The following is an 18,383-nucleotide window of genomic DNA, read 5'->3' as shown; positions in this document are numbered from 1 at the left end:
CAGTGTGTTCTGTCCAATATTTACACATTATGGGTCAAAAATAACCCAGCCCTTTTTAGACTGTTCGTATATAACTATATACAGTATAATGGAATATGTGTATTATATAAATAAATGTAATATTATGCAATGAATTTCTATTGAAAATGAAGTTGGAGACTTTTAATATTCAAACAGTTGATTAGTTTGGATACACAGCTATTTCAGTGTTGCTAAATTTATTGAGCACTGAGCATTACTCATTGTTATTGAATGTGCTAAGGCCGCTGCTTCGTCTCTTTCAGAGTAGACTGACTGGAGTTTTTGCTCATTCGGACACATTAAGTGTAGATGGACCTCATCCCTTTTATGCAGTTTATCACTGCTGACATCACAGGTGGATTCTTAAAAAAACCCTGAGCTTCAATGATCAAATAAGCAGTCACTCACATACATTTTCAATGTTGCAGAATGATGCATCCAGAGCCCACTTCAGTTTGCAAAGCACATACATGCAGCTCTTACCTCAAGAGAAACTAGTAATTATTTTCAGCAAGCAGAGTTTGGATTGTGATGCGTCTCATGGCTGCTGGCTAAGACCTGAAGATGCAAACAAATAGATTTCCTGATGCCACTGATAATAACAGTTATACTAACAAAATCATGTTCCTTTACAAAAGTTATGCTTTTGTCAGAGTACATAATAACTTTCTTAATGTCTGAGAAGAAAAGATTTGAGAAAAATCGCCCACAAACAGCAATGATGTTGGTACAGCATCTTCCAGCATGGACAATTTTCAAAGGAGACAAACAAAACCCTGACCCCTTGGTATTGTTGGATTTGGTTAGTGGGTGATATTAAAATTGAAGGCTAGTATTGGGAGGTACAGTATGATCTTATCGGCAGGAAAAGCGAATTGTGAGGTGGGTGGCAAACATGGAGACCGGTTTTAATGTAGAGCTAAAAGCCTTTATTTTAGACAGAAGATAAACACTTCAACCAGAAAAAGAAGATTGCAGCTGCTGGTAGAGTTTGATAATGCCTATTAAATTACAGCAGGCCACTGATAGCACTGCAGCACACAAACAGATTTAATCCATATGTTTGGGAATAAGCCAGTGACATCGAAGCAAAAACTGATTTAGGGATTTATAAAATGTAGTTGAAAAAGCGGAGCTCAGTTTCATTAAGATTGTCAAGATTGAGTCAGTCAGGTTGAGGTGATTCATTTTGACTTCATCTTGCTGGGTCTAGCTACGTTAATCACATCTCACTCATGCATGTTTCTCAAATAGATTAAATATTACGGAAACATTTTTTCATCCGCTGATTTGCGAGTGCTTTCTCTAATTTGGCCTACATGACATGTAAATGAAATTCCATCTTTTGAAGAAAGCGGGACAGAATGGGTTGCCTGGATACCTAAAGATTACAATTCTTATTAGATTCTGGCCACTATAGCAGCTTATTGGAATCTTTGGGTGAAATAGTGAAAATAAATACATTATTGAGCCTCATCTTCACTCTGCAATTGGGGAGCTGTGTATTATGTATTTGGCATTTTATCTAAAGTGACTTGCAGTACATTTAATCAATACATTTTAATAAACATGTGTGTTTCCTTAGATCTAATCTCCCTTAGTTCCTAATGAGGGTCTGGAAACCATGGCCACCTTGAATGGCCAAGGACCGCCCAAGAGGCAATATGACTAACACGTAAAGCAACTAATCACGTTTCTCTTTGTGCCAAATCTCTAAAGTGTATTACAACAATACTTTTATTAAAGCATTTTATTACCGATGTAAACAGAAAAGCTTTTTTTCGATCAGACGGCTTTGTGTTGTTTCCGGGTGGGCCGCTTATGAACGCGACCCACACATCTTCCAGAAATCTTGTATAATTAAATCAATCAGAGGACGACTTTGAAATCTGCTGAAGTGTTTCCAAAAAATTGCTCCATGTGCATTAGATGTTCGGCCAACAATTCATGAGCATGACGTCTGAGGCTGAGACTATACTTTAGATCAAACCCATGACCATAACATATCAGACTCTGTGTGCTATATACCCATAATCTATATTATTATTCAGTAGATCCTTGACCTGTATGATCCATTGAAGGGAAAAGGGATGTCTATGAGCTCATCTCATCTATTATTGAGAGGGCCTACAATACACAGGGGTGCCACTACTTGTAGCAATTTTGTGTTCTATCTTTTTATTTATTCATTTATTCTTTATGCTATTCCAGAATCTATATTCATGGCAAGAACTGGTTAATTTATACACAAGTAAATTCATACACGTGTTGGGGAAGGGACAATTTGGCATCTCCAATTTTGCCTAACTTGCACGTTATTGGCCTGTGGGAGAAACCGCAGTGCCCGGAGTAAACCCATGGTGACACAGGGAGAACATCCAGAAAGGTCACCTGACCTAGCTGGGGCTCGAACCAGGTCTCAGTGAAATACTAATTACCACTTTCAACTGGGAGAGGAGTTGGGATAACTTCCCGGCGAGGAGCGGGTGAAAACAAGGCTTGTATGTATATAAGTCCGCTAGCGTCATGGTGGTAGTTAGCAAAAAGTCTGGCAAAGTCTGGCACTGGCATAGTTTGCTAACAAGTGGCTACAAAGTTAAGATCTAAATCTGGACAAAAATTACATTCTTCTAATTTTCACTGGTGATAAATGTAACCTATTGAATATTAAATGTACTATTAGGTAGTGGTTTGCCCTAAGTGACTTTAACATTACAGCAAACGGAAGCTCTGTGAATAAATTCTATATACCTTTCTTTTTAAAATATATAAGTAATTGTCAGCCCAATTTCACACTGTCTGACTTCTGTAGCCTGTCTTTTAGTTTCTATATCCAGACTTATACTTCCTTGTCAAAGACGTCTCTAATTTGACAGTTTACAATCTCTCACTTTGTGACAGACTGACTGATTCTAGTCTTGAGGCTTAGACTGGATGAAACCATGCAGTTAATTTTGTTTTACTGGAATCGTCCACACCCTCGGTGGGTCCATGTATTATTCATTCGTTTTTTGCTTTCACATATGAAAAAAAAACAGAGAACAACTCCTTTTTTTCGTTTTCTGTTTTTTTATTTATTATGATTTGATTTTTGGTTTCTGTTCTTGCACGGAAATCAGAAAAACCACTTGATATTCCAATTGGGTCCTGTGGGTGGTGCTAAATCTTATTAACAGGATTTGCATTCATTGTTTAAAAAAAAATCAATTTTTTTTTCTTTTGTGCTGCTTCGTTTTTATTATATTTGACATTGAATTAAGGCGTGACGTCACTGATTTAAAAAATTTAGTGTGTGCTACTTTGGTTTTTAAATATTGTAACAGCACATTTATAGGTCATAGCCTATTGAGGTCACGTAGCCCTCCACATGCTCCAAATTCACCTAAAATACCCTTAAACGTTTGTGCTTCGTTTGTGCTATTAAAATTTTTGTTTGTGCTGCTTCGTTTTTATAATATTTGACATTGAATTAAGTCAATGATGTCACTCAGCCCCCCACATCCTTCAAATTCACCCAGACTATTCTAAAAAATGATGTTTGTGCTGCTTTGGTTTTTATATATTAAAAGAACATTTATAAGTCATACTGAGGTCACTTAGCCCTCCACATGCTCAAATTCAAGTCTTAAACATTTGTGCTTCGTTTGTGCTGTTGAAATTTTCGTTTGTACTGCTTCATTTTTATAAAATTTGACATTGAATTAAGGCAATGATGGCACTCAGCCCCCCTCCCACATGCTTGAAGTTCACCCAAAATAGGCTTAAATGTTTGTGCTTAGTTTGTGATGGTTTGTGCCGGGAACATTTTGGTTTGTGCTGCTTTGTTTTTTTAGATATTAAAATAACATTTATAGGTCATATAATTAATTGATCATAAATCAATGGTGGTCAATCATCATCCAAACAACATACAATATTAGGATTTTAGAGTAAGTAACATAAGCCTCATGTACTGGGAGTATTTTCTGACATTCCTTAGAAATATGAAACTATCATTCTTGGTAAACAAATAATATTTTATTTTGATCTTCAAATGCAATTTTCGTATACAAAAAAATTATACATAATGACCGAAAAAGATGTAGGCTGAAGCATTTGCTTGTACGCCACCCAATTCAGTGGCTTTGTATATCAAGATAAATGATTAAAGTAATAAAAAAATCTCTAATTGCCAGGTAATTTTTTGAGCTGTGCAAACCAAAATAAATGACTAAAAATTAAACAGATATTTGTGGGTAAAATGTACACTTTTTTTAGAGAACGTACATCACATAAAATAAGTATTTAACTTATAGAATATTTCTATCCTTAATATTTCTTGTGAATTTTAATCAATATATTTGCGAATGTCACACATATTAAAATTTTTCAAACAAATTTTTACATTGTATTATCTGAGTAAATTAAGGCAATAAATTAAGTAGATCACATGTTAATTTAAAAATCACAGATTAACGGTTTTTAATCATCAGAAGAGGAAACATCTAAAAAACTCTTCAAAAATCCAGGAAAGTGTTGCGCTTGAGTTCAGCACCACTGACATCACAGCTAACGAAGCCAAAGTACACTGTAGTGAAGGTTTACAATAAGTTTTTAAAAACCTGGTATTGTATGACTTCTGGTGACTTCTTTTTAAAATGGCTTGGCAAACAACATTTTTTAATAACATGTTCCTCTGGCAGGGGCGGAGCCAGACATTGTAGACATTGTAGACCAAATAGGGGTTTCAAAGCATGGTCCCCTGCTGATATTTTTTCTTCATTTACGGCAGCTTTATAAACATTTTTTTTAATCTATAAGTGTTCTCTGTGTTGTCATTTTGAAACTGTTACATAACAAAGTTTGACAATGTGATACTTTAACTTTTCTTATCCAGAAATAGGCAAAATATGTTTGCTGTAGGCTTTCCAATAACTATAAAGCTACATAAGAAAGAATAACAATTTTGACTTCATTGACAGAACAATTTCTCCCCTGCTTATGAAAGCATTCTCTCTCTCTCTCTCTCTCTCTCTCTCTCTCTCTCTCTCTCTCTCACACCTATTTACACTGATAGTTATCACACATAAGGATATTTTAATGTTAAAGATTGAGGATTCACATTTTATCAATGTATTTCTGAGGTGAAAGCTTTGCGAATTTCAGTGAAATGCATATGGGCAAAACATGAGCTGCCTAATTAACGATATACTTTCTTTCTCACCTTCTTACTTCTGACGTCTTCAAAAAAAAATCGTACATCCATCTATAAAAAGGGATATGTGCAATGAGCAAGGTTTTACAAAGTTTTAATTCACTGTGATTAAATGTGCTTTAAAAACAACTACCAACGACAGTGTGCAGCAAAGGCAGACTAAACCAGAGCGCTAACAATAGCCATTAGCCATGCAGACATAGGTGTCATTTACACTGGGGACGCTGGGGACATGTCCCCACCACTTTTTGAAATGGCTGATTTTGTCCCCACCACTTTTTGAAAGCATTTGGTTAAAATGTTCTGAAAAATCAAGCAATACCTGTGCGACTTACACTGCGAAAATGTCTTGTTTGTTTTCAGTAGAAATATCTAAAAATTTTTAAATTAAGATGCTTTTTCTTGATGAGCAAAATTACCTGATAAAATAGACAAAAAAAAATACAATTTAAGTGAATTTGTGATTAAAACAAGCAAAAATATATGCCAATGGGAAAATCTTTTTTCTTAAAAACTTAATTAAAGCAAAATGTTTCACCCCATTGGCAGATAATTTTGCTTGTTTTAACTAGACTTATTTTGTTACGTCAATTTGCTCATTAAGAAAATACATCTTGATTTAAGAATTTTTTTATATTTTCTACTGAAAACAAGACAAAAATGTTTTTCAAGAAATAGTATTTTTGTCTTGTTTTCAGTAAAAATATCTAAAAATTCTTAAATTAAGATAAATTAATTCTAGTTTTTAGACCAAAAATATCAAATTTAAGTGATTTTGAGCATAAAACAAGCAAAAAATCTGCCAATTATTTTTTCTTGAATTTAGTGTTTAAGAAATATGTTCAAGATTTTTTGCTTACCCCATTGGCAGATTTGTTTGCTTGTTTAATACACAAAATTACTTACATTTGACATTTTTGGTCTACAAACTAGACTTATTTTCTTTGGTTGTTTTGCTCATCAAGAAAAAGCATCTTATTTTAAAATTTTTTAGATATTTACTTTTTCTTGAAAATAATTTTTTGCAGTGTATGACATTGTTGAGGGTTTTATGCTGACTATTTTTGTGTTGTTGACTGGCCTACGCTATGCCCATTTTTGATGCGCCGTTATTCAATATTTTTCCCGTCCTGCTGTAATGTTTTTTCATCTGATCTTTTGTCCCCACCACTTTTCAACACAAACTGACGCCCCTGCATGCAGATAATATATTTGATGCTATTTAACAGTATTTACATCACATAACTATAAATATACACTTTTACAGTAATAACAAAGGCATAATAATAAAGACACTTTGAAGCATGCGTTTTATTAGCCGTTTCTCAAAACCAAGTACGCCGAACTCGGACTTGTGTCCTTCGTAGTTCGAACTTGCAAGTTCAGACTCGGAAGAACGAACTCCTGACGCGAAATGCATTCTGGGAAAATTCACTTTCATAAGTCCACACAAGTCTCCTCTGATGCATCCTCGATAAAATGGGCGGATCAAGAACACATCCGGGGATTTTATGTGAACTTGGGCTTGATGCGAACTTTGAATTGGAACAGTACTTGGGACTGGCTCTTGAGGCATTGGTGGAGTCATGTGTTGCCAGGTACTACAGTTTCAAATGGGAAACCCCTACTAATATTACTATTGGGGTTCTTTACATGAAATTGTATTTTTGCAGTGCATGCAAAGGTATAAATTGTATCAATGTAGGAAATCGAACCCATGACTTTTGCGATGCTAATGCTTTAGCTTCTCAACATTCAATCATGATTGATGCATCCGTTGCATGCTGATATTGCTTTAAATCCCAATTAAATCCGACTAATTTGATGTTCTCACACAGCTACGTGTGTGCTGAATAAAAGCAGGTGATTTGGGTGAATACCTGTTATTAGGGGTACAATGGTTCCTCGTGTCCAGGACCATAATGATGCCTTTTGTACCGATGACTCTAATGCAAATCATTTAGAAAAGATAAATAACAGGGGCCAATCAATGGATATTTTTCACTAGACAGCATCATCCAGATTTCCTTCTGGGGTCTATTAAAAATTAAATCTCCAATGCAAGTTTTACAGAGCTGTGCACTGACATTTCCAACCATATATTAAATGTCCATTTTTGCTGAAGAAAGGAATCATTTATGATTCATTAATGATTAATGCCTATACGTGCAAACATGAAGAATGTTTATTCACATAAAGACACAAACCAGGGTCACATAGTCTCCGTGTTATGAAACTCTAAACTAATTTATAATCACATTTGAACTAGCAGAAACAAAGTGCCATGTGACTACCCACGCTCTGATGAATATAAAAAGCATCAATCTTTTAAAACTTTTAAACTTGCAACAACAGCTTTGCTTTTTCAGTTAGAGCTGACTTGAACACCCGTCTTTATACTTACTGTATAGCACTGCAGTTGACATTACAGCAGGTTGAGGGCCAACATTGTCTGTTTTGAATATTGATGATGTTTTGTTCTGAATCTGGCATTCAGGTTGCCCAGCTCATCCAGTACCTGATAGAAAACACTCCCAGCATATTTGGAGAGGATATGGAGAGTCTGTTCACCAGGCAGTTGAATTCAGTGCAGGAAACACATGAATGCACAGGTAATTGTGTGGTTGTGCACTTTTTATAATGACACGTGGATGGCTGCTGAGGTAAATTACAGACAGCAATTAGTCTTTCTGACATTTCACAATACACCCACTTCTATTTCTACTTCCACAGTTCACCCTAAGCAGGTAGTGTAAGTAAAAGTCTATTTAGATCGTATGAACATTTTGTAGAACTGGTTTGGGGATTATGCAGGATACTGCAAACGGTATCCTTGCAGGACCTGCCTAAATTAGCTGGATGATGGATTTTGCTGGTTTATTCTGGTTAGTTTATTCTGTAAAGTATTTGCATGTTAATGCAATGAAATCGTTTCAGTACAAAAATACTTTTTTATAAGCTTCTCCTAAAGCCATTTCAGACTGGTATTGAAAGTTCGGTCACGCACAGGATGGAAGGTGAATGTTTGCCCTGTGGAATAGGATTTCTTTGTTTTTCCTTCAATTCAGAATGACCACCAAACACCACTGCTAAAAATAACCACCAAAGCATATTCCTCGACATTTAAATCTGACAATTTTGTTCTTTATGGAGTTTTTTTTCTTATGCCTTTAGACTTAAGTACCCACACAAGACAGTTGGACAAACCCTTTACTCTGTCCAACCAGTCTGTACTATAGAATTATGTTCATGCACTCACAGCAGTCTTTATGGCAGATTCTTCCATCTCTGATTCACTATTGGTTAGTGGGTTCAAGCATAAGTCCCTAACTGTATTATTAGGGGAATAAGCGGACTACCTTTTTAACAGAACGGCTATTTGCATGTTTGTCCATCCTGCAGTATGATTTAATTTGATCATGAAGCATCTGCATAAAACTCACATATATTATCCAGATCTTTTGCACGTTGCACTGATAATGCTGTGCGTCTACAATAAATGCTTTATATACGTTATCCTATCTCATCACTATGTGCATGTTATGCAAATGTCAGTGTACATTTTGAAGAAGAAAATGTAAAGTACTTAAATTATTTTTTGTCTTCTCTTTATGATTTTTTTTAAAGTTATCATTGTTAGCTTTACATTTTTGGCTATATTTTCTGCAATAAAGCTTGAAGTTAAAGGTACAGTATTGTTTTTTTAGCGGCATCTATTGGTGAGATTGCAAATTGCAACCAATCTCAATTTTATTGAGATTTCAACAATTTGAGAAGCTACAATAGCTGCCACAGGACAAACATGTTGCCATTGGCTGTTGTATTTGAATAAATAATTAGGTGAGTCTAAGAAAGGATTACAGGGGCTATTTTGGTGATGTTTTATTCTAAATATTATTTTATTTCATATAATTATGTTTTTATTATTACGTGTAATGTAACAATGCATTAAATTATCTGATTCAAATGTTAAAGAACGTTTTTTTAAGTTACCGTCGTAGAAATCAGTAGTATGTTTTCTGTGGTTAAATACTAGTGAAGATGGCACCTACTCACCAATAGAGAGTGAAAGTGTTCATTCGTAATGAAAGTGTGCAAGTTTTTTTTACCTTCAATAATAAATTTGACCATAAGATTAGGGGGACATGGCCCCCTAATGCCCCCCTTGGCGATGGGCCTGCAAGAGATCCTTCTAAAAGTTACACATTACACCTATATATAAGTAGACTTTCACATGAAAACAGTCAGATGAATCTTCCTAAATAAACAGAATGTAATAAGCTATTATAAATGCTAGTATAATGTATATTTACATGAAAATGTTTTTTTTTCAAGGTGACTCGTATCTCCACCACTCCTCTTCGGAAGACACAGATCAAGATTATTTTGCATCTACTCCTCTCTCACCTGAAGTCCACCCTCTTTTTCTCCCTCTGGCCACACTATCTCTCAAAGAGAGGAGGAAAACACGCCTCTTTCATATTGATATGCGGTCATCACAGGGAACGTACAGCTGTGGAACACTGGATTCAATTACATCACATTCTAGTGCATCTGTAAGCAACGGTAAACTTAGCCAAACACGCGATCGATGCCTCTCTGAGCCTTCCATGTATTCTGCGAAACCTAAAACGCAGATACCAACGCATTCCCCTGTTATCCGACAATCTAGCTTTGATGCCGCAGCAATAGACAGCCAAAATGAGAAATCAGGGGGCTCCGTGGGGTTAAGCCCAGAGCAAAAATCGAACATTTCTGCAATGGGTACAAGGCGACGACGTTACACTTTCTGGAAATCGCCACAGATCCCCAGCCGCTTTAGGCATCCTGCACAGAAGTTGGCCAGCATGTCAAGCCTGTCGTCCGCTACCACTTCCTCTCTCAGCTCATTGGATAGCACGCTCTCTCTGAGCTCTGCCGATCAAATCCCAAGCCCCCAGGACACACAATCCCGTCCTTTTCTGTTTGGGGCTGCTGCTAGACTGCGACCTCTTACCCCAGAGATGACAAGAAAACGGTGGACAAATGTTTTTACTTATGAAGAGGAGGAGAAGGTAAACACGTGGGGTGAGAGAGATCAGGAGATAAAAAATGACAGAGAGTTGGAAGCATCTTCACATGAAAGTGATGCAGAGAGAGGCGAAAGCGTGGACGCCTCGGGCTCTAATATTACAGAGATTAAAGCATTACAACAATGCGTGTTATTGTCAGATTGTCAGAGTCTTGCTGAGAGTGTTTGCAGCATGGTATTTGCCATGAATCCATTAAAGTCATCTGACGCATGCAAGACAGAACATGAAGTGAATTTGCAGAAGCCATGCTGCATACAGACAGTCCCACTGGCAAAGCAGATCGGTAATGAGATACAAGAATCCGATTTGATACAAACACCCGTGGACACACCTGCAGCAACACAAAGGCCAAACATTGCAGAAAGAGAAAACTCTGACAGTTATGTAAATGCACACACAAAAATGCACGCCTCAAGTGGACATAAAGTGAGCAGGATGAAAATAACACTTTTCGATTCTGTAGGAAAGTCGATGTTGAAACATTGTAAGGTCAGAGATCAAACTTCAAAGCGTGTTCCTATGGGAACGAAGCAGGTCGTGGGGCAGGAGTTTACTAAACATGTGGAGGGAAAAGGGCGGGAATCAGTTCCCCAAACACTGTTTTATGGTCATGATGTTCCACTATGTTCTGCACCATCCCAGCAAATGGCACTTCAGGTGAAAACACGCTGTCCTTCTCTTGAAGATGTAGACATGAAGGATGCTGGGTTGGGTAGTGGAGCTGATGTTAGCAGGATAACTAATAGCAAAGGTGTATGCGGTTACTCAGAAGAGAACACTATTGAGGCTAGCAAGTTTGCAGAAACTTTCCGCCACACTATATGCGTCAAGCTTCCCGGCAACTTACGCAACAGAGGGCCGTCGCAGAACAAGCCATTTCCATAACTAATTCTTTTTGATTCTTATATAATCCTTTAATTTGAAAATGCTTTTCAGTGTAGGTATAGAGTAAATCTTTAAAGCCTGCGGGCGTGTTGCATCATGTGTACAGCAGACTGAAATGTTTTGGTGAATGATGTGTAGTCTAGGCTACAGAAATTTCAAGTTGTGAGGTTTCTCTTTTAAAAGGCATCTTTCAAAGGGAGCATGCAGAGAAGGGAGTGCTACAGCTGTGAGAATAAAATGTATTTATCCTTGGGGGTAGGGAAAAGGGGGGTTGGCATGCTCCATGCTGGAAATGATGATTTCTCTAAGGAAACATAACGGAAAGAAAAAATAAATGAAGCTAAATTAACAGAGTTTAATTAGCAAAATAACCAAGACATCGGGAATCAACAAAAAGTGACATGACTGAACATACCTGAATGTGCACTAGAACAGTCATAGAAAAAAACGATGGCAATCACGATTTCTTTCTCTTGAGGTATAGATTTTTGTGCTCTTCAACGTCAAAGGATAAACAGTGGACATTACTATGATAATAAAACAAAAGGTTAGCTGTCTTCAGTGAGACAGTGGGAAAAATATGTAACCCAGCCCATACAGCAAACAACAAAACATGTATCTGGCTTAAATATGTTTAAAATATATGCTAAATACATTTTGTAGAAAGTGTAATTAAATATATTTTCAATTTGAAAATATATTTAGTTTTAACTTTTTAATGTTATGTTATAATATAAAAAAGTTTTTCTTCCAATGCAACATGAATATAATTGCTTTAAAATATATTTATTTCTAAAATAGTTTGAAAAAATATATTGGTGAAAATACAGTTTTGGCCATTTCTTGTATATTTTGAAATATATTTAAAATTGAAAATATATATATTTTTTATGTGAAGTGTTTGTGTGTGAGGGACAAATGGGGTTTGTGTAATTGATAATGATTTGAATAATAAGAATAATGGGTTTTCTGTGCACTAGTATTCTTTTCAAAGCTTTTTATATCATTTGTTGGAGTAGGGGAGACCGGAAAGGGTTGTAACACAGGGTCAGTACCTTGTCAGTTTGACCAAGGAGCCGTGGTGATGTAAACAATATCATACACTGCTTCTCCTTGTTAAGTTTACAGGAGAAGTGCTATGTGACTGTTCGCAAGATTATAGATTTTATGCCAAAAAAATTAAAAGACATTAGAGGGTCGCATATCAGTGCGAAAAGTGTTGCATCACGTTGTGCCATGTATCGTAAATCAAACACATTATTTTCTATGAATGTACAAAGAGTGCCACTCAAAAGTTTAACATTAACTAACATTATATTTGTCCACAATAGATATTGATTAACATGAATGCTAACACATAATTTGCATCTGAAAATTGACTCTGTCTGACTAAGCTTGTGCTATTGAATGTGCACGTCCGGTGAAACAGAGATGCTCGCCCGGTATGCGACCCCCTTTAGTTTAATTTTATGCTTTTGTAAGATGGTGTCAAACCCTGACAAAAGGAAGCTGTATACAGCCCCCAAATGGATTTTTCCATTTTCGAAACACATTTAATTCCTATTGAATTAACATCTAAAACCTTGACTCACCCCTAAGAAAACCACGCCATGGTGTGGGGACAAAAGTGTTTTATTTATACACATTACAGCACTTTCTCATCCCCCTCTCCTCATGTTTTAAAAGGAAACTGTTTATGGAATGCTACATTCTGCATACACAAAGAATCTGAAACTGGTCTTGTTTGCCGTCACATGAAGTGTTTCAATGTAAGTTGTACAATGGGTTTATTAATATAACAACAGAATTCAATGTTAAGGTGTAACAATAAACTTCACCTAATGTTGGAGACACCTCATCTTAGACATGTTGACCAATCACCCACTGTATCTATATTAGGCAACACCCCTGAGTTTACAAGAACCAATCAGTATTAAAGTTCTATCATTATCACAATGCTTTGTTCTCTCTGTATATTTACAAAAAGTGGTTTTATATTCAGAAATTCACCCCATGATGATGTGTCTTGGCAAAATCTAAAGTGCCAGTTTTATACGGGAGCCATAAACTTAGCATTTGACCTCAAATCCCCAATTCTCCCAGCCAAGCGTCCATTTACTGATGTACATTCTGATATTAAATCAGTTTTTAAGTGCAGATTTTAAATAACTGTGTCCTTGGCATAATGATAGCCATAAAAAGTACATATACAAGGTTTTATGCTAAGAGTCATTTGGAAAATCTGGAATAAGTTAGATAAAACCTTTCTGAAAGCACCTAACACTGCTGACAGCTCAGTACAACTAAAGTGACAGATTCATGCCCTTGCATCATATCAGGGCTCAAGGTGTTATCAATAAGTCAGGAGTGAAGACAAAACAATCTGCCTGTTTTTGTTACCCATAGATAGAGAAATGCATCTGTCTAACTGAACATTTAGGTATCTCCTGTTAATTTGCATAAAGCCTATGAGTCAGCCACACAGCTTTCCAATTCTGTTTATATGAAAGAGAGAGTGTATGTTATTAAATAGAGAGTGTATGTTATTTAATAGAGAGTGAATGTTATTAAATAGAGAGTGTATGTTATTAAATAGAGACTGTATGTAATTAAGACAGAGAGTATGTTATTATCAGTGAGAAATATATTATTACCTGTGTATGTTCTAATCACATACTGTAAATGAAATAAATTGAAATAAATTGACATATTATCACAAAATGTTGTTGCCCTAGCCAGCATTCACCCAGAAGATAAGGTAAAGTAAATTTAGAAAATTACCTTTTCATCTGATTTGCTTGGCCAGTGTCCTTGCCATTATCTGGCTCATTTGTTGGTATGCTATTCAGGTTTTTGAAGATCTGGCAAATATTAGTTACATAAATAAACCAAGTACATTTAAATTAGTGGTTCTTAACTCCAGTCCTTGGCCCCCCTCCCAGAATGTTTAAGGTATCTCCTTATATGAAACACCTGATTCCACTCATCAGGTTCCTGACAGAATAGCTGTGTCTCATTTCATTTAATTTAGAAGGTTGTATCCTCACGAGGACTCAGTAAACAGGAAGTATCACGTTGTTATGCCAACACGTTCACGGCAGCGTCGTTGCGCTGTAAATAAATGAGTGAATGTTTTTTTGTTTTGTTTTTTTTATAAATTTTGGAAGAAATTTCTCACGACAATGGGTTTGCTTGTTTTATTTGGGTTAATGCTTGAGTTGAGGCAGATACAACTTTAAAAAAAAAATGAAAGCAAGCTTGAAACTACTTACATTTAAACACCACATCTTCATTTGTATGTACATCTGCCGCCGCCTCTGCCATTTTTTTTATTCAAATAAACGGTTGTTGACCTCAATGCAAAGAATAGTGGGCTATATGTAGCATCAAAGGATACACCTCATGTATATTCCAAATTCCTGTGAAAGAATAGCACATTTGAAGGTCACTTTCAGAGAGTCCTACTTACATTTCTGAAATGTATAGGAAAAAATGATGAAGGTCTCAATCAAAAAGTAGTTTATTCAATCGAAGCAGTAGCAAAGTACATGAAGCACTCGGGGTTCATCGGAGTTGGAGTGAACCCTGAACAAAGTCAGTCTTAACATTTTATACAGTTTGAAATCTGTTTTAGATTATGCTAATGCTGTGCCCTTTGAGATGTTAACAAAGAATACCCATGTAAATGGCCACTCTCACTCTTTGTACTAATTTCCAAATGCTAATGCCGTACCCCTATAACATATGTATATGGCTCAGTTCCTTAAAGTCACCAAAGGAGTACTTAATAAAATGGTCGTATTGATCTGAATATGCTGAATATGGGGGTTGTGGAGTAGAGTTGACAACAACTGATCTAGATGACTATTACTTTATGTAGATCTCACTCACAATAATGTGTGTATGTGTAATATTTATAGGGAATGGAGATAAACACAGCTTGGTCTGTTTAAATTCAAGCAATTTTTGGTTTATTGCAATATGGTTGTTGTCCTGGTTATTCTAATCGGTGTTTCTTTTTATCAGCTTTTTCTCATTTAACTAACCACATTATTCTTTTTAAAATGATTCAATTTGTACGTAAGTCCTGTTGTATTCACACCTTTACAATGTGTAAGAATCGCCTTATTGACTAACTGATTGTAATGTGTTTATTATTGTAATAAAAAATGGATGTGGGCTGGAGGGACGGACTGGGACCAAAAAGTGGCACCGTTCTCACCCACAGTGGCCCACCACACCCTTCTTGCAATTACAGCACACTGGCCCAACATAAATGGTACTAATTTATTATAAACTAATTCATTTGAACTACTGTATCTGCCAATGACATCTTCCCAACCAAGTAAACAAGGTTAAACCTGAGGCTTTAAATTTCATTTTTAAATTAAAAAGGCAAGTAGCTTGCATCGGTGTATTTGCTAATTATCTGTATTTTTTATATGAGGATGCGTTTTCTGTAATACATCTATGCTACAGTATTCATTCATCTATAAACCTTAAACTTTGAGCTGCGTCTAAAAGCTTTGGCATCTGACTTGTTGCCTCGCTGCCTCATAAGGCAATGACTTCGGAAGTTCGGAGGCATGAAGGCAACACTGGGAAAGGCATTTGGACACACTTCATAGGCAGCTGAAAAAAATTCTGTTTGAAATATAAATAGAGAGCACCTTTGTGATAACTAATCCCACATTTGAAAACTACAATAGTAATTTATCGATCAAAAGGTGTAAAAAGTGAAAATAAAACTTAGTTTACACTAAATTTGTGATCCAGTAATTTTATTGGCCGCCATTTTATTTTTCAAACTCGAAACTCCACGCGTACGCCCACGCATAGAACAGATGATAGAGGTATCTCAGAAGACAGGAAGTAAACCAAACATTGGATTCGGACATGTCTTGATGCCTTCCTGTCTTGGAATGCTGCCTCGGGTGCAGCGTGAACAGAAACTCTGCCTTCTTTCATATTATTGGTCAGAATTCTGCTTAGGTCGAATTCGATTCCGTCTTAAGAAACACCCAACTTCTTTTATTTGATTGATTCAAATTCTTGCTCGGCCGTATAATTCAATTGGCTGGAGTCATTCTGTAAACAGAAATTCCTCCTTCTTTAATTTTGATTTGTCAACATTTTGACTGTAGGTATTTCTCAAAGTCAAGGATACTTTCTTGGCATGACTGGTCCTTTCAAGTCACTTCCTTCAGAGGCTAGCCGAGACTCCTTTTTAGCATGTAAATGGAACTGGCTAGCAAGTGCACGTCATTGCGTCATTACGTCAGTAAAAAGCTGTGCTTTCGGCGCTGCACGCATATGATTGTGGGTGATTTGAGAACGCAAAGGATACACATATGCATCCTTTTTCTGTATATGGGATATTTTTCGAACGAAGGATTCAGTCCTTGGTTGAAATTCCGAGGATTCTTGACATTGGAACAGTCCTTCGATGCATGCCGATGACCTAGCATCCTCGAAATTCTGGCTTCCAAGGAACCTTCCTTGACTTTGAGAAACGGCTACTGATGTGCGCTGTTAGACCGCTGCACTAAGCGACTTTGTGTTCTGAAGGAGGCAGCAATGACCACAGGGAGTTACAAGTGGGTCCAAAGAAAAAACACAGTATTTTGTAATCGTTATTATTATTTTGAGTGCATAACAACCGACCCACATTGCTCCATATGACCAGTTCGCCCCTGCGTTCGCGTAACCTCTGATCGGGTATATATAAAAAGAATCTTACCGGCCCACATTAAAAAAAAAAATTGTCCGACCCCTCTGGCATTTGCAAGAATTGCCAGGTGGCCAATCCGCCCATGGTGCTTGCTGCTGCATTTGATGGCTGACATTAGTTACGGCTGACATTTGGACAAGGCTTCACAGTGCAGATCAGGCTTTCTACAAAACAGAAGTTAATCAGTTAATCTGGGTTCTGAAAACCTTATGAAAGTGATGATAGGGACCGGTGGCATGTGCAGTGGATGTAGAAGTAGATACAATACAGATTAACTCAGCTATTACCCTTCCACTGGGTCTGAAAAAGTCAATTTGTTTGTCCAGTTTTCTTTTCTCCACCCCCTTGTTGAGTCATAAAAAAATGTTTCTAGGCATCACAGATGAGCACTGAATGTTCACAGCTGTCTCTCTAGTGCAGGACTATGCAATTTGCTATCTCAACCTTAGAAAAATCTGCTGCTGTTTGTCTGCTGTGCTTGCTGTGACAGAAACACAAAGCTTTATCTGTGCCATTCACACACATAAATACAGCTCACTAAAATTCCACAGCTGTAACATTTTGTTTGGGTTTAAAATGTTAAATGATGATTTTTGATATAAGGGATAATGTGGATAATACGCAATGTAGAGGTGAAGAACCACCAGAAGAGAGAGAGAGAGAGAACGTCTCGGTTACGGATGTAACCCTCGTTCCCTGAAGGAGGGAACGGAGACGTCACGTCGTGACCGACGAATTGGGAACTCGCTTAGAGAGACCAATCTGCTTCGAATACTACTAAAACGCCAATGAACTTGGCATTGAGATATTTGCATAATGCTGGCGCCGCCCCGCCAGGTGCGTATATAAGCAGCAGGTGCAAATAAGGAAATTAGCTTCTTTTTCGCTGAGAAAGCCGGAAAGTGTGACCGGCCGTAACAGCAGGTGGCAGCACCTGTGGCGACGGGACGTGACGTCTCCGTTCCCTCCTTCAGGGAACGAGGGTTACATCCGTAACCGAGACGTTCCCTTTCAGTCGGTCACTACGACGTCACGTCGTGACCGACGAATTGGGAATCCCTATCAAAACGCCACTAGGGGCTGACCTCTTCCAGTGACTGCGTAAAAGCCCTCCGGTTCCACTTAAGGAGGAGGAGGTAGGTTTTAAGGCAGAAGGCCGGGCACTAGATGTTCCTTTAACCCCACAGAAGTGCCAGCGACTGGGAAGCGCCCTACCTGAGCGGGATAGGAACGCTGCGGAAGCCACCACCCGTCTTAAGGGCTAATGGTGGGCGAAAGTCAACCGTAGTTGAGAGAATAAGACAGCCGTGGCTGTGTAAGCAAAGCAGTGCTCTGCTAAGGGAAACGTGGGCTAGTAGGATTAACCCCACGGAAAAATACTCACAATGGAACCCGGTGGGACACAATGTGGAGCCCGAGCCAGACACGTAGGTTCGCGAGGATACAGCTAGTGAAAGGCTGACAGCCAATGCTCCGCAAC

The 18,383-nt window shown here is 37.4% G+C and overlaps 1 protein-coding gene across 1 annotated transcript in view; it reads left to right on the top strand.

Moving 5' to 3' along the window:
• Window positions 1-11,404, top strand: part of arhgap20b (Rho GTPase activating protein 20b) — a 46,941-nt gene extending 35,537 nt beyond the window's left edge. The window contains exons 14-15 of the mRNA XM_065250025.2: window positions 7,713-7,827; window positions 9,551-11,404. Of these exons, the coding sequence (XP_065106097.2) occupies window positions 7,713-7,827; window positions 9,551-11,172 (1,737 nt within the window). The 3' untranslated portion in view covers window positions 11,173-11,404. The remainder of the gene's footprint in view (window positions 1-7,712; window positions 7,828-9,550) is intronic.
• The last annotated feature ends 6,979 nt before the right edge of the window (window positions 11,405-18,383 follow it).

This window comes from Paramisgurnus dabryanus, chromosome 5 (genome assembly GCF_030506205.2).
Source record: "Paramisgurnus dabryanus chromosome 5, PD_genome_1.1, whole genome shotgun sequence".
Lineage (NCBI taxonomy): Eukaryota > Metazoa > Chordata > Actinopteri > Cypriniformes > Cobitidae > Paramisgurnus > Paramisgurnus dabryanus.
Note: the sequence above shows the minus strand (reverse complement) of the source record. Positions and strands in the feature narration are given on the sequence as shown.